Source organism: Syzygium oleosum, unplaced genomic scaffold (genome assembly GCF_021117445.2).
Source record: "Syzygium oleosum isolate NSW1041296 unplaced genomic scaffold, Sole_v2.1 Sole_v2.07, whole genome shotgun sequence".
Taxonomy (NCBI): Eukaryota; Viridiplantae; Streptophyta; class Magnoliopsida; order Myrtales; family Myrtaceae; genus Syzygium; species Syzygium oleosum.
The window spans coordinates 6,759,633-6,775,767 of record NW_026607491.1 but is presented as its reverse complement, the minus strand read 5'-3'; the positions used below and the strand labels follow the sequence as shown (position 1 = coordinate 6,775,767).

Below are 16,135 nucleotides of genomic sequence, written 5' to 3'. Positions count from 1 at the left end.
TGTCTCGCAAACTGGATTCGGGTTTTGCACTGAAAGAAAGGGGGAAAAGGAGATAAAAAAATTGGTTGGGTTTCATCAAGTTTTGAACTTGAAGTCGATAGAGTCGCGGCAAGAGCTTGAGTTTTTTTTCTCAAATGTGGTACCTTGTGCAACAGTTTTTGCAGTACATGGCTAAGATATGTGACCCGATTCTTTTATTTTTTTCCTGACTTAACCATGGAAGGAGAGTACCTTTCGCGTGGTGCTTGGTTGGATTTTATCGCTGGTCATCTTTTAATGTTCAAGATTTACCGACTTGCAGGCATGCACGAACGGACCCTATCAACCGAAATTCAGGTCGGACTTACAAATGCATGAATAGAACCATTTCCAGATACTTGATATGCTTGATTACCCATAAACGGACCGATCTAAAGGATTGATTCGTGGGTGACAAGCGTCCCAGATGAGCCAGATTATATATCTGCATCAAAATCTTGTTTCGCGGAGTCTTGCTGGGACGTAGAAAAATTCACAGGAAAAATCAATCGTGTTAGCGTTTACACGACGCCCTCCGCTTAGAAATATCAAATGATTAAGGTAGAAGATGTCATTGTTGGCACATGAGGAATGAGGATGGAGTAACGTAGGCATTGGTCCTACAGAACTCGAGATAGTTCACAGATCTGGAGCTGCATCCACCACCACAAGACTTCATACGACCCATCTCTCTCTCTCTCTCTCTGGTCAGGATCAGGAACACGAACACTTTCCCATGTCAAGTTGGGTTTAGAATGATAAGAATTATGCAGATTTGGATGAAAGCGGATGCTGCTGTTTTGTGACTTCCCTTTTCCCCCCCCGGAAGAAATTTGTTCTTAAAAAAATTTGAAATGGTGGAAATTCGATTTGAGTGAAGGAAAACTTCAAAGAGAGAGAGAGAGAGAGAGTCAATTTTAACAATATTATTTTAAGGAGGAGAATTGCTTTTGGTGCAAAGCTATCTGAAATCATTTCCGTCGAGAAAAATGGTGCAAATGGTCCTTGAATGTTGATTGAATGTGTAATATCGTTTTTGAATTTTCAATTTGTTTGATGTGGTCCCCGAACTATTAATAAGTATTCAATTTAATCCCTTAAATGTACGAAAGTGTTCAATGTCGTCTATTAATTCAAGTTAACAAAATTTGCTGTTGTGACTTTTAATCCGTCGAGTTTGAATGATGGATACCGAAAATAGTTACGCGTAGATTATTCAAGTAAGATATTCATCTCAAATCATGATATAGTAATCTATGTTATCAAATCATGTTGGATATGTTAATGTCCTGAGTTTTTGTCCAATTCTAAAGACGGACACATTGACTCATCTTTTTTGAAAAATCCAACTTAACGTATAATAATCCACGTCATCGATTAGAATGGCTACGCTGGACATTTATCAATACTTTAAAGATCAAATTGAATAAAATAAAAAATTCACGAACGACACTGCACGTCAAATCAAAGTCCATGATCCATTTGGCTCGTTTTCTGTTTCCACTAAAAAAAACATCATGTCTGTTTTGTCATTTTTGGTCTAAATTAGTTAGATTTTTACGGTTTCATTTCGTTTCGTACGGTTCGAATGATAAGGAAACGCAACGCACACGAAGATAAAAGCAGATAAGGTAGCAATCTCTCTCTCTCTCTCGCTCTCTGGCATTCATGGCGTTTTCACCAACTGCTCATGCTCATGCTCATGCTCATCCATGTACTTCCTTCTCTCACCTCCATTCCTCTCCGATACCTCCTTTCAAGCTCCGCGCGCTCCCCCTCGCTTCTTCGCCGAACCTGAATAGCCGTCGCGGTCGCGCCCGCGTCGTTCGCGCCTCTTCCGGAACCGCGACTCTCGACTCCGGCAACGGAGCGGTCCCCGCCGCCGCCGCCGCCGACGGGCCGGAGGCCACTTCGCCTTCGTACGGAAGGCTGTACTTCCCCCTGGCCGCCGTCGTCGGTCAGGTAACGGCTCTCGTTTCGGCGTTTTCGTCTCGTGCTTGAATATGAAGTGAAAATTGGCTGGGTGAAGTTCGTCATTGTTCATCGGCATTGTCGTTTCACGTGGCGATGTAATTGTGTGGCTGGTATTAGAGATATGGAATCCGAAGTCTGTCTTTGTTGCGGCACTGGAAGCTTTTCCGTCGGAGGTAGCCCGTGACTGTGAAACGCGGATCTTGTGGAGGATCGGACGGGAGAAAACACGCTGCTTGTAGTATGATTGCTATTTTAGATTGCTAGAGAGAAAGAGAAAGGACGCGGCGAAATGGATTAGAATTTTAGAAGTGAGCATATTGAGTTAGAGAATTTTTTTTCTCCCCAGATTAGAGGCTGGGATACAACTATGCCTGAATTCTGATTGGTGCTCTTCAATTCAATAGTCTGCAACTAGTTATGGTTGCGAGATTTGATGGATGATCCCTATGGTTTTTGGCGGTTCCCTGATAAATCTGGAAAGTGTAACTATAGATGGAACTTTAGCAACTTCATCACGAAAGATATTAGGTGGGAAGAAAATGCTTTAGTTGAACGAAGCGTGTAATTGGAACAAGATAAGATGCAGAATTTTCCTATGAAACATTTTCTCCAATCTCTTGTTTTATGACTCGCGACTTGATTCTGGGATCTGGACATTTTGATCGTTGAAAAATTAAATTAAAGAGAACATAAAAATGCGGTGCATCCTTGCTGTTGAATGTTGTCTTCCCTTTTTGTTATTGAAACAAGAGGAAATTTGTAAACTGTTTGAATTTAGTGTCTTTCTTGATTTTGCCAGAATGAGGCAACATTAGTGGAAGATATCTAAAAGTTGAATATCATGTCTTAACAACTGGACAAAGGCAGAGTGTTAATTGGACAGAGAAAAGTTTCAGAGGAGACAATCAGAGAAATTTTGGCCAAAGCAAATGGTTTTTACTTCTTAAGTCAGTTGCTTAAACTCTGAAAGCATATGATCAATAATCTGATTAATTAAGTTTTTTAGCACTTCTCGTTGCGCTTTGGTTTTAGAAATGCAGAATAATATATACAAACAAAGGTACTTGATGATGAAATTTCACCTTCATTTATTTGAGGACCGCTAGCTTTATCGTGCTCATTGAGAGATACTGAATTATTATCACATCATTTTCAAGTTTTGTGCTGGCACTTGCTTATGGATGTTCATTTGGTTCTTTTGATTTTGTTTTCTGAGATTCAGTGGAAATATATAAATCATCTTGTAGTTCTGTTGCGTAATTTCTTACAGCGCATTTGTAAGAAGTGGTTTATTTATTTCTATTGTCTTCAGGATGCAATTAAAACTGCGCTGTTGCTTGGTGCCATTGACCGGGAAATTGGAGGGATTGCTATCTCTGGCAAACGAGGAACAGCCAAGACAATAATGGCCCGTGGATTGCATGCAATTTTACCGCCCATTGAAGTAGTTGCTGGTTCAATAGTAAATGCTGATCCATCCTGCCCAGAAGAGTAAGTTGATGTATTAGAAATTATTATCTTCTCATGAGCTGGGCATTCTCCAAAAACATGCTAGATGTAGATCTATGCTGTTACATCATGGAAGGAGAAAGACCATGAATGGTTTTAGATTGTACTATTGGGAATAGTTATCAGTCTTGATGCTTGTAGTTTGTGTTACCGACAAGGTTACCAGAAAGATCAAAAAATGATTTCCTTTACGTTCTTCTACTGTATTATGTTCCCTCATTCCAATTAGGTACTAATTGGAAGACCTAGAATGGAAGACCTAGACACGTTAAATTCTTATTCTATAATTGTTAATTCCGAAGGAAGTGGTGATAACTGTTAGAAGGCCTGAGTTGATGATGTTGCTAGACGTGTTTATGCGTTGTTTGACATTTTCTTTTTTTTTCACAAAGATCTTCTTCAATTGTTGCTCTAATAGTAGCACACATCTTCTTAAGATTATGAATGTTTTGTTTAAGTTCTGTAGGTGGGAAGATGAACTTTCTGAAAGAGTAGAGTATGATTCTGCTGGTAATATGAGGACAAAGATTATAAAGTCTCCTTTTGTTCAGGTAATTTTCGCAAACGAACCATGTGAAAATAGACAATTTTATCTGTTGCCTAATTTTTTTCACTCTTGCAGATTCCACTTGGGGTCACAGAGGACAGACTCCTTGGTTCTGTTGATGTTGAGGAGTCTGTCAAAACGGGGACAACTGTTTTCCAGCCTGGCCTTCTCGCTGAGGCCCACAGAGGGGTTCTGTATGTCGATGAGATCAATCTATTGGATGAGGGTATTAGTAATTTGCTTCTTAATGTTTTGACTGAAGGAGTTAATACAGTGGAAAGAGAGGGAATAAGCTTTAAACATCCGTGCAAACCGCTTCTAATTGCTACTTATAACCCGGAGGAAGGTGCTGTGCGAGAACACCTTCTAGACCGCATTGCCATAAATTTGAGGTAAACCCTCTGCTTTAGTTCTCTAACTTATCCTCCTTCCTCTACTAATAACACCCTTCTGCTGCAGCGCAGATCTTCCTATGAGCTTTGAAGAACGCGTTGCTGCAGTTGATATTGCAACCAAGTTCCAGGAGCGTACTAACGAGGTTTTCAAGATGGTGGAGGAGGAAACAGACTATGCAAAGACTCAGGTAAATATCCAATAAACTAGCATTGGATGCAGATCTGCCAAGTCGATAAAAATATGTACTTATCTCTTTAACCCCCTTCTGCACTTATATGTAAAGGTGGGTGTATCTCATTTTATTCTTTTGTATGTGAGATATTAATCAGTGGAACAAGTCATGCATCAAGTCTTTCGACACTGATTTGAGGATAGAAGATGCTAAGACCTACAGATAATTGACCTTGTCATTGGTGGCAAAGTTCAGTAGTTATGTTTGCATCTCATATTTTGACATGTAATCTAGAAATGGAATTTTCTTCACATAGACATCAACTAAAGATTGTTTAGTCTGTCTTTTGCTTTGTTTGTTGATCTTGGAAACGCTTTGATGTGGTTTAATTTATTGAACCTACAGTGGTCTTGGAGATACTTGCACTTACTTATCATTTGCAAAGTAAATATGATTGATTTATGAAATTTTCTTCTCCAGTTTATAAGCTCCTGTTAGATCTAGCCTTGCTTATTTTACTCAATTGAGAAGCTATATTCGTCATTGTACTCTTTAGTACTGATATTTTTGTTTATTTGAGAAGCAATGTTTTGAGATGAGATGCTTATTCATTAACAACTGGTATTCGGATCACATTTAGATCATTTTGGCTAGAGAGTATCTGAAAGATGTCACAATCAGCAGAGAGCAGTTGAAGTACTTAGTGATGGAAGCCCTTCGAGGTGGTTGTCAGGTTCTTACATCTGGACTCTTTGTTAGATTATTATATTCCTGTATTTTTGGATTATAAGTCTGATGGCTTTGTGTAAACAAAGAGTGAAGAGGTCCATAGAGTATGCTTCCAGCTCCGCCTCCTCATCCTTCACCTTTTATGACACTAATTCTGGTAAATACTGTTTTTCTTAAACATGTAGAGTCGGTGATATCATTAGAATATGAGGGCGTGGCCTGATTCTTCCATGCTTGTAGTTCCTCAAATTGGCAGTGCAGCTTCTCAACTTTTGAACTTGGCAAAGGCTTCTAATGGTTTCTCGTTTTTCTAATTTCCAAGAAATTATTTCCTCCTCATACTAGAAGCCTCAGAAAAGTATATTTTTCTTGTTTAGATATTGGCTTTGTGTGCTGTGAAACTACTGATGATGTTTTTGTGTTGTATTATCGTTTGACAAGTTTTCTTGCATGTGTAATGCCTCTCAGAAAACCTGTGGTTTTGAGTTTTCTGCATTATTTATTTGCTATTTCTTGTGCTTAAGTTGCAGATGGCATTAATGCTCGATCCAGATAACTAGTTAGGACAAAAGCTGTAGAACTTATGCAGGAAACCTGTAGTTTGTAGGTGGAGGTTGCAGGATGATGTCATAGAAACTCCATTTCCCTGGAGAGGAAAAATAAGAACCTAAATCATGTGGCTTTTAAAGTACAAATGGCAGCAAGAAATAAATGAGTGAAGCACTATTGGCCTCTTCGCATCAACAGATATGCGAGTTTCTTTTCCCTAGAAAGTGAAATCAGATATGAACTCAGCTGTTCTGACAAAAAGAGTTGTGGAGTTAGCTATCTGTTGAGTTCTGTCTTGCTCAGTGGCTATACTGCATACCTACTGAAATATCTGTTCATCTTTGCAGGGACATAGAGCTGAGCTATATGCTGCCCGAGTCGCAAAGTGCTTAGCTGCTTTAGAAGGGCGTGAAAAAGTTTATGTGGATGATCTTAAAAAAGCTGTTGAGTATCCATCTGAAACACATTGTTTTCCTGGTTTCTCCGCGATCCATTATTATAGAAAACTTCGTCCATTTCTGATTGCTGGAACTTATAAGCATCATGTCAGACGGACCATGGATTGTTTCATAAGCATATTAGATTGCCTGAAAGTTACAAGAAATGTTTCTCCTCATTTCAACTGTTAATTTCTCCACACTGGCATCAATTTTTGGCTCACTTCCATGAGTTCATTCTGGTTTTTTCTGATGCATGTAGTAGAGGTTTATAAGACTCGCTGTTTCATATGGATAAGAGTATCATAGCTTATTTGGCTCAAGATCATGAGGATGTTCTCCCACAAAATAATATTTACTTTAGAAGAAATAACACATTATTTCTCAGAGTTAGTATTCGTAAGATCCTAAATATGTTGCCATCTGCAAATGCATTTGCAGTTCATTGAACGAGTCATCCCTTGTAATTACACAGCAATTTCATTATGGAGCAAGGTGTAAATTTCTTCTATAATATGCTGTGGAATACAGGTGGAGCTTGTGATCCTTCCTCGTTCAATCGTCAGTGAGAACCCACCAGAACAAAATGACCAACAGCCTCCCCCACCACCTCCTCCGCAAAATCAGGATCCTGGGGAGGAGCAAAATGAAGAGGAAGATCAAGAGGTCTGTTTTTCTTTCTATACTATTGCATAATTGTAACGAAACTATCGTATAGGTTTACCTAGAGATGCAGTTCTCCTTGTGAACAGGATGAGAATGATGAAGAGAACGAACAGCAGCAAGAACAGATACCTGAGGAGTTCATCTTTGATGCCGAAGGTGGTTTGGTCGATGAGAAGCTCCTCTTCTTTGCTCAGCAAGCGCAGAGACGTCGAGGGAAGGCTGGTCGAGCAAAGAATGTTATATTTTCTGAGGATAGAGGCCGGTATATTAAGCCCATGCTTCCAAAGGTTATTAGTGCGCCTCTTTAATATCCTTATGGAAAATCTTGCTCTTTTCTAAGTTTGTATGCATGGTGCAGAAGCTTGCTTCGAGTTTGTTTTCTTCTCTGTACTCCTTAGTGGCTTGTCTAAATTGCCATTCACTGTTAATTACCTGTAAAGATTTTGGAAGTTGGGGATTATTAAGCATCTCTTTGCTGAAAGCATAGGGATGGACTCATTTTCTGTAGTTTTAGGGAAGGCCGTTTCTATCTTTTAATCCTAAATGCAGTCCATTTACAGGGTCCGGTGAAGAGGTTAGCTGTCGATGCTACCCTAAGAGCTGCTGCACCATATCAGAAGCTGCGCAGGGCGAAGGATGTCCAAAAGAGTAGGAAAGTGTACGTGGAGAAAGGTGATATGAGGGCAAAAAGAATGGCTCGGAAAGCTGGAGCATTGGTATTGAACCTTTAGTCTTGCAACAGGATTGCAGTAATTCTAGGATAAATCTTTGGTTGTTCTCCTTGTTATCTAATCTTATCGGGTCCTTGACTGCTGTCATGCAAGTAATTTGTTGGATTCTTTGTCGTCTATTCTCAGTTTTGGCAAATTCAATAATGCATGGAATTTGCCATATGCCATGGCGATCCTGCTATTTGCTGAATGGAACTTAATATAACATTGTGTAGGTAATATTTGTGGTTGATGCAAGTGGAAGTATGGCTCTAAACCGAATGCAGAATGCTAAAGGTGCAGCCCTTAAGTTGTTGGCAGAGAGCTATACAAGCAGGGATCAGGTACTTAATGTGGAAAACTTGTTCATTGCACTTGAGGTCTTTCTGGGGAAAAAAAAAAGAAGACAAAAATTCAGCCAGCAACATCTTTTTATCTTAAGTACCAATGAATTAGAAGATGAGGATTGCATGCTCTTTTAACAAGAAATCTTTCTTATATCTTGGACGTCACTGAGATATAAGGAGATTTCACTGATGAAGGAGATAGCACTACAAAAATTTCGATCCACTTTGGAGAGTGGAAGAAAGTTCCTAATGTCGTATTGTAATGCACTCTGTAAATCCTGCTATTATAGTTCGACTATCTAAGTTGTTGTGCTTCACCTTGACAACATCCATGCAGCCCTTGAAAGCTTACAATTTGCATGCTTTTAAAGGTCACTGCTTGTTATGTATTTCTAATAATTAGTATATATTTAATAGGAGCCCCGCATTTATGTTGCCTGCATGGAAGGAAATTTCTTGAAAGAATAAATAACAAAAAGATAAATAAATTGTAGCAATTGGGAAGAAAGGAAGAATCGGTGGATTGAAGGTGAAATGAAAGGTTCTTTGTCTTTGAGGATTTTGGTTTATGGCAATTTGTGAAGCAATTGAAATATGTGGAAAGTTTTGTGCTTATTAAGAAGTACGTCAAAGACATACCATGTACTGTGACAGCCAAAATGATGGCATTTGTTGGTAAAGTTGTAGGCACGGGAGAAACCAGAAGGATTCTCTTCGAACTTTATTTCAAGATTTGTCTTCTCCTGTGTTACTCAGTATGCAAAAGATTCAGATATAGGTAGCATATCAGGGACAGTGAAAAACCTATTTCTTGCTAAATGCTCAGAGAACTTGCAAATTAGTTTTGAGTCTCTCCCTGAACATCCGGGATATTTAGGGAACTGCTGAAGGTTGACCTCGCAACAAGTTTTTTGGTGAATAGTGTTTTCCTAATGATCCTTTTTTAATTGTTTCACTGGTAACGTTGTATAGGTCTCTATTATTCCTTTCCGTGGAGATGCTGCAGAAGTTCTCCTGCCTCCTTCTAGGTCAATTGCCATGGCAAGAAAGCGTCTCGAGAGACTTCCCTGTGGTGGAGGTTCTCCCCTGGCTCATGGTCTTACCACGGTATGTGGAGTCATCTGGGTCCTCTGGTCATTTTTCTGTAATAATCAAGTATTCCTCTGGTCATTTCTAAGGGAAGATCTTTATTTTTGTACGAGTAAGGTCTTTACGGAAGTCGTTCAATGAATTTTTTTGTTTTCCCCATGCAGCAGTTTGAGTTCTGTATCAGGTGTAGGTGAAAATATTAGTGATACTTTTTAAACTTGTTTGACTACAGTTCCTATTGCTTGTTGAATAATCATCCCTCACTCTAATTGAACTTACAAAGATTATTTTGTATCTAAAAAAGACTCTAATCTGCTTAGGCCGTGAGGGTCGGGTTGAATGCAGAGAAGAGTGGTGATGTTGGACGTGTGATGATTGTTGCCATAACTGATGGTAGAGCAAATATATCTTTGAAAAGATCCACTGACCCTGAAGCTGCTGCCGCTAACGATGCTCCAAGGCCCTCATTGCAAGAGTTAAAGGTAAAAGTTTCGGCTCTGTTTGTGAACGTGGCATATGATGCCGATGACATTATATTTTCGAAGTTGCGGTTCCACGCAGCATTTTTATTTTCTTGATTCCTGATATATTTGGCTGTTATCGATGAGGCGCCACACTACATTTCCTTTGCCTTTTTGTTTGGCTTAAGGAAGTTTATGCGCTTTGATACGAGAGTAATGGCGAGAAAGTTATTTTCTTCTCTTATTTTGGCTTCTCAGGATGAAATACTTGAAGTGGCCGGAAAGATATACAAATCGGGGATGTCGCTCCTAGTAATCGACACAGAAAACAAGTTTGTTTCCACTGGTTTTGCTAAGGAGATAGCCAGAGTAGCTCAAGGTTTTCCTGCGTAAAATAGTACGAGTTGTTCCGGCAACTAAATCGAAGCGTTCTCACCGAAGTTCTCTATTTGATTTGCAGGTAAATATTATTACTTGCCCAATGCTTCAGATGCTGTTATCTCAGCCACAACAAGGGAGGCTTTATCATCCTTGAAGAACTCTTAGTGCCGAGGAAGCTCTCGTCCGTTTTTTCCGGCAGTACCTAGCAGACCAAGACTAAGCCACCATTTCCCCTTATTGCTGAGCTCGAGTGGCAGTGAGCAGTGAACCGAGTTTCATGAGATAAGATATTGGACAGGTGAGGTCAGGAAGGGGAAACGAACCATTTGCATGACGAGACGGAAATTATGAAGAGTTTCAGCTCATCGAGATGGTCATAGTTCCTCTATCAAGGCAAAAGTTTGTTAGCAATCGGCACTCCAAACCTGAAATATGAATGTGAATGCTGCTATCTTTATTTAACATACGTGGAGCAAAGGTACCAATGCGTCTGCCAGGTTATGTGTGATGCATATAGTTCAGGAAAATTCAAGAGACGAGAATTGATACACTCTAGGGTAACTTTTTCTCGAAGTGTCTCCACACATGAAGAATGAAGATTTTCCCTCGAAGCCAGCCTAAAGAAAAGCCCGAACGAACTGAGATTGCTGTCCATGATCCTAGTGCTAAAACTGAGGGAAAATTCCAAATAGGAACTTTGTTTCAAATAAAGATCCGAAGTAGTCATTTAGTCTCAAATAATAATCCGAAGTAATCAATTAGTCTCAAATAAAGGCTTGACTCGCCGGCCGGCAAACAGATGCATCTCCCGTTCGTATTGCGGCAACCGATCAGGGGTATTTTCGTCCTAAGATATATTTTTTCTCTCTCTTTTTTCACCCTGTTCAGCTTCTTCTGGATCCGAGCCATGGTGTCCCTGTTCATCATCTTCTTCGTCAATGTTGAAGATAGGCATTGCCCAGACGAAGAACACCGGAATTGGGGCACACCATTTTCTGTGTTCTCAGAGAAATTTACCTACAACTATGGTGTACGTATGAGTAGCAAATGAGAGAGAAGTTTCCGTGAGATGAAAGGCAAAATTGGGGCTCATCAATTTTTGGGTAAGGATTGCTGGGATTGTTTCAAATAGGCACATGAAAAACGCAAAATACGACATCTCTCTCTTTTTCGGAGTGTTTTATGTGTACATCGACACTCATCCTTCACGCGAAAAATTCTGAATTAAGCGGAGTTTTCAGCGCGAGCTCGAATGTAAGAGACAGCCATGGTGTTTGTGAAGGGGTTGAATCTAAGGTCGCACCGGAGAGAATGCTCCCGACAGTACCATGGTGAAGCAAAATTGGGGAGGAAGAAGATCCATGGAGAAGAAGATGAGTATAGGGGAAAAAAGAATAACAAAAAGAAAGAAAAGTACTTTACCAAAAAAAAAAAAAAGAAAGAAAAGTATGGAAGCAACGCGGCCAAACTCTGCCTTCTCTGCGACCACCTCCTCCCTCGCAAGCACCTCCGCTCCCAGATCTGCGACAACTGCGCCTCCGCCCGCTGCTCCACCGACAACCTCGTCCTTTGCCAAGACTGAAATGGGACGCCCACGTCGCCTTCCTCGTCCCCTCCTCCCACCGTCGCTCCCGGCTTGACGGCTTCTCTGGCTGCCCCTCTGCCCTTGAGCTCGCCTCCCTCTAGGGCCTCGATTTGGACGACATTAATCTAATGCTTAACGAAGAAGAAGATTTTTTTTTGGTTAAAGGAAGAAGAAGATGATGAACAGGAATAAGGGTGAAAAAAAAAATTAAAACACCTTTGACGAAAATACCCCTAATTGGCTGCCGGAATACTAACAGGAGATGCATATATTCACCCGCCGGCGAGTCAGGCTCTTATTTGACACAAAATAACTACTTCGGGTCCTTTTTTAATATAAAGTTCACTTCATATCCTCTTTTGATAAAACAATGGCATTTTGAGTTTCTATTTGAAAATTTTCCCAAAACAGATGTACCGCATCAAACATATATTTCGTGAATTCAAATGTCGCATCTTCACTTTAGGTTAAAAATCTGGTAAAACAAGTGAGATGATGTAGTTTTAATTTAGTTACTAAAGAGTAGACCCGACCATTACGAGCTCGGACCGTGGATTTGTGAGCACGAATTATTCGTGGTTCATGAAAACTTAAGAAATCTCTTATGTTTGTATTGGTAAAAAGGGGTGAGAGGGCAACCGACACAAGCCATTAACATTAACAAACTCTCTAGCTAGATGTTACAATTAGTATTTCACGCCTCGTCACGAAATATTTCTTTCGCGACTCAAAATCCTAGATTGGTTCTTTCTTTACGCGAAGATCCAAAATTGGGTGAGCCCGTCACTTTCAAATTCGATCTCGTAGATCGCACCCATTTACCGTTTGGAAGGACCAACACTTGGCGGTGAAAACTTGAGAAAAAGTTGGCCGTACAACATTGGGGCTCCTCCTGAAATTCGAACTTCCGCTCCCTCCCAGACGGAGAGAGATCATCGTCACGCCTTCTTCTTCGCCGCCCTTCGTCCTGCCGACGCCAAAAGGGCGCACGCACCTCACCTCACCTCACTGCAGCACTCGAATTCCCCTCCGCAGTTACGCAGCTTCTTCCCGTCTTCTTCCTCCTTTCGAATCGGGTTCAGAAGAAGTCTAGGGTTTTCGCTTCTCTCCTCCTCGCGTTCGCGAAGATATGGAGCCTCTGTACGCCAAGCTGTACGACAAGTACACTAAGCTCAAGGTACCTTCCGTGCCTTTTCCCCCTTTTTCCCTGATTGCGGTTTTCGCCGATTGTCATCTGAGAAGACGGACATCCTGTCTGCATTTCCCTCGTTTTTTTTTTTTTTGTTTCTTTCGTTCCTGTTCTCTTTGCCGATTTGGATTTTCCGGTCGCTAGGCGAAGAAGTTCGGTGCGCTGGAGGAAGTCAACAAGGAGCAAGAACTGAAGTTCGTGAATTACATGACTGGTTAGAGCTCTCTCTCTCTCTCTCTCTCTCTCTCTCTCTCTCTCTCTCTCTCTCTCTCTCTCTCTCTCTCTCTCCCCTTCCCCCGAATAGTGTACTGATTTTTCCCTAATAATTTTGTGAAATTTCCTTCCTTTTTTTTAAAATGAAAATTGTTATCCTGATGTGTATTTACTGTGATGCAGCTGCTGAAGAGTTGATACAGCACTTGAGAGATGAGAATGACAACTTGCGTGCGAAAATCGATGAACTGGTGGCTGCTACAGGGTATTATTCTAAAGACTCTCCTTTTTAGATTTCTGGGCATGTCGGATTTGCCAATTTATGCTGGAGTCGAGAGTGACATGACATCAGTGTATCTTAACGCGTGACAGATCGAATGTGGACGAGTCCAGTTTGGAAAACCAACAGCTTTTGATCGAAGAAATCCAGAAGAGTAAGCAATTGTAAATTCCTTCCTGAGGCAATTTGTTGAAACTGGGCTGGTTTAGGTGTTATTCACTGTAGACTATGTCCTTGCTAGTGTCCAGGGTAGATTGAAAGATGGCACTTTTGAGCATTTACTGAACTACTCTAGTGCGGTGTGTGAATTTCGCACTTTGCACTGGGTGTTACCTGTTTGCCCTTCTGTCGTGTCCTACGATGCTTGTCCCCCCATTGACTACTTCAGTGTTGTGTTACTACCATTACATAGTAGGCATAGCATTGAATTATGAGGTTGCAAAATGTTTATTTTATGTTAAAGCTCTTGTTTCTTTTGATGCTTTATAGGGGCGCTGAGTTTAATTTGCAGGGTTCTACTTCATTACTTTTGCCATTCATCTACTTTGCATGTCCAAGTATTGTTGCTTATGTAGATTTTGAGTCATTATGAATGCTTTACGTATGGAGACTGAAGAAGCTCCTTTTTAGTCTTGTTGCTGCCCGTATAAGTGTGGATAGCTCTTATGTTCCTTTCTATTTCATTTACTGCATTTTCTCCATCTTTGTCGTCTGTTCTGGAACAGATATGCTAGACTTAAAGAATGTTTATTCGGATTGGTACTGTATTTAGAGGTTCCATTATTGTGGCAGATAAAAAACTTTCTGAAGAAGTTGCTAGACTCCGTAAGCTGCTAGACATGGGACCTACTTTCATCCAAGATCAGGACGAAAATGATAATAAACAGCTGCATACGCCTGAAGATGCACTGCCAGAATCAGACATGCCTCATGGCTCTTATCAATCATCAAAGAGAAAGCGTAGGAGGCCTTCTGAGACTGATACGAGTAATGCAGTTAGGCCTCATACCAATGTTCAAGAGAATTCTCCGCTTCTAGGTTTAGAGAAAGAGTTTCATGGGGATATTGTGTCCTGTGGAGCCGTTCAGGATGCTTATCAGGTATCTGATAACCTTATGTCCTTTACAGTACATCGGTTTCTTTAGCTTTTCTGACGTGTTTGGGGTAACTATACAGCCAGGGTGCTGCATAAGAACAGATAAAAAATCAGGTAAGTTTTTGTTTCAGTGGCTTCACTATTCTAGGCGGAATCTGTATTCTCATTGTTCATGTTTTTGTAGGTGGTGGGGTGAGTGACAGTTCAACATTTGACTGCATGTTTCAAGCTCTTATTCAGTACACACTTGGTATGAAATTTTCAATTGGTGATCAAACGGGAAAATTTTGCCTTGTAGCACTCCATGAATCAAGTGGTAATTCTTATGCTATGAAGATAAATGTTTCTGTTTGAATTATACTAGGCGATACTACTTGCTTCTTCAGGTTTTTACTATTTTTTCAGAGTATTTTGCTCAATCCACACAACCATCTGCTTATTCATGCCATGCAAATTTGCTTTTCGTTGTAATGGATGTCTTATGAACTCGACTAGTGCATGTGTATCAGAGGTGGTTTCTGATATAAGAGGAACTAGGGAAGGAGGCACTGCATATTTGGGATTAGATCAGGTGCATTAGGTAGCACCTCTCCTGCGGAGGGCTTTGAAATAGCAAGTTGAATAGAATCCGCATATTTGGGGTTAGATCAGGTGCATTAGGTAGCATCTCTCCTATGGAGGGCTTTGAAATAGCAAGTTGAATGGAACATAGGGAATGAATTATATCTATGGTAGATGTGATCTCAGAGATGTGAGCATTTATGTTACTTCTTTAGTACAGTACCTATGGTACTTCTTATTGACCTGTAAAATGGTTATTGCCCACTAAAATCCTTATTCAATTTTGTTTTTCCAACAGGTTATTCATTCAGTCTCACTTGGGCCAACAGAGCGTCTGGAGGGGATGTAGAGCTGATGTATAGCATGCTATCACTGGGAACCTACGAGAGAATCGCTCCCGAATGGATGAGGGAGGTCATCAAATTTAGCATAAGCATGTGCCCCGTTTTCTTCCAACGGATTTCACGGGTGATTCGATGAATCGGTGAAGCATACCTGTAAATTGAAGGCGTTGGAACAATGTTCAAGCACTTTATTGAGTTTAAATTTAGTGGAAAGTATTAGGGCAATGAAGGTTTTTAGTATGTTTTGTACGATCCGGTCATGCTTAATTTAACTGCAGGGTCTTCATCGTCTTATCCTAGAGTTATATAGGTTGCATCAGTAATTGATTCTACTCAGTCCTATCCTATAGCTTACTCGAAACTGAGTATTATCCTCAAAGGTCAAAGGAAACAGGCAAGAATATATAAGTCAAAACAGAAAAGAATGAAAACACCTTGTCTCTTAAAAATGAGTTTGTAGCTGATTTATCTCCGGTTTGTCGTTACGATGCCAACCCGCCTGCCTGGCACGTCGTCCTACCGGTGAAGCCATTCTCCCGATCACATTAGTTGGGGGTTCGAGTCTTGCCCTGAAGATTTTCCACCAGGAGAGTTCACTAAGCCTCCTCACATATAAGGAATAAGGCCTAGGGATCTCGAAGATTACTCAACTGGGATGGGCCAAAGAGGGTTCCCCATTGGGAAAAGGTCTCGTGAATAATTGAGGAGGGATGCGTGTAGAATTCTTTGCCATAAGAAAATGCGTGTGAGCGCACTTCCTGACAATCATGGATAAACTGGAAACTCTCGTTCATAGTTTCAATTCAATTACATCACCTCCCCGTTACTATAGCCCCGAATGCTATACTTTCGGAATATACGTGCAGGGGGAGGGGGGGTGGA

General features: G+C 40.6%; 2 protein-coding genes across 5 annotated transcripts; both read left to right on the top strand.

Moving 5' to 3' along the window:
- The first annotated feature begins 1,623 nt into the window (after positions 1-1,623).
- On the top strand, positions 1,624-10,472 carry LOC115675916 (magnesium-chelatase subunit ChlD, chloroplastic). 4 transcript variants are annotated; one of them, XM_056313289.1, is made up of 16 exons: positions 1,855-1,980; positions 2,792-2,939; positions 3,305-3,483; positions 3,968-4,052; positions 4,124-4,440; positions 4,508-4,631; positions 5,257-5,349; positions 6,242-6,337; positions 6,863-6,997; positions 7,084-7,284; positions 7,558-7,713; positions 7,944-8,051; positions 9,027-9,161; positions 9,464-9,625; positions 9,863-9,983; positions 10,065-10,472. In XM_056313289.1, the coding sequence occupies exons 3-16, from the start codon at positions 3,398-3,400 to the stop codon at positions 10,148-10,150; spliced, it is 1,905 nt and encodes a 634-aa protein (XP_056169264.1). In that variant the 5' UTR covers positions 1,855-1,980; positions 2,792-2,939; positions 3,305-3,397; the 3' UTR covers positions 10,151-10,472. The 4 variants fall into 4 exon arrangements, 3 of the variants coding, with proteins under 3 accessions (XP_056169263.1, XP_030454591.1, XP_056169264.1); XM_030598731.2 differs by lacking the exon at positions 2,792-2,939 and having other exon boundaries at positions 1,626-1,980; XR_008816983.1 differs by lacking the exons at positions 2,792-2,939; positions 10,065-10,472 and having other exon boundaries at positions 1,624-1,980; positions 9,489-9,625; positions 9,863-9,888.
- Positions 10,473-12,405: 1,933 nt separating this feature from the next.
- On the top strand, positions 12,406-15,493 carry LOC115673658 (uncharacterized). Its single transcript, XM_030595889.2, has 8 exons — positions 12,406-12,747; positions 12,904-12,973; positions 13,156-13,237; positions 13,345-13,406; positions 14,045-14,352; positions 14,429-14,462; positions 14,533-14,664; positions 15,208-15,493. The coding sequence occupies exons 1-8, from the start codon at positions 12,700-12,702 to the stop codon at positions 15,387-15,389; spliced, it is 918 nt and encodes a 305-aa protein (XP_030451749.1). The 5' UTR covers positions 12,406-12,699; the 3' UTR covers positions 15,390-15,493.
- Positions 15,494-16,135: the final 642 nt, after the last annotated feature.

Bases quoted from the DNA above. Each gene is read 5' to 3' on its own strand.
- LOC115675916 (XM_030598731.2), top strand. From the start codon at position 1,687: ATGGCGTTTTCACCAACTGCTCATGCTCATGCTCATGCTCATCCATGT. The intron at 6,998-7,083 runs GTCTGTTTTTCT...CCTTGTGAACAG, and splicing joins ATGAAGAGGAAGATCAAGAG to GATGAGAATGATGAAGAGAA. The intron at 7,285-7,557 runs GTTATTAGTGCG...GTCCATTTACAG, and splicing joins TTAAGCCCATGCTTCCAAAG to GGTCCGGTGAAGAGGTTAGC.
- LOC115673658 (XM_030595889.2), top strand. From the start codon at position 12,700: ATGGAGCCTCTGTACGCCAAGCTGTACGACAAGTACACTAAGCTCAAG. The intron at 12,974-13,155 runs GTTAGAGCTCTC...ACTGTGATGCAG, and splicing joins GTTCGTGAATTACATGACTG to CTGCTGAAGAGTTGATACAG. The intron at 14,353-14,428 runs GTATCTGATAAC...GTAACTATACAG, and splicing joins CCGTTCAGGATGCTTATCAG to CCAGGGTGCTGCATAAGAAC.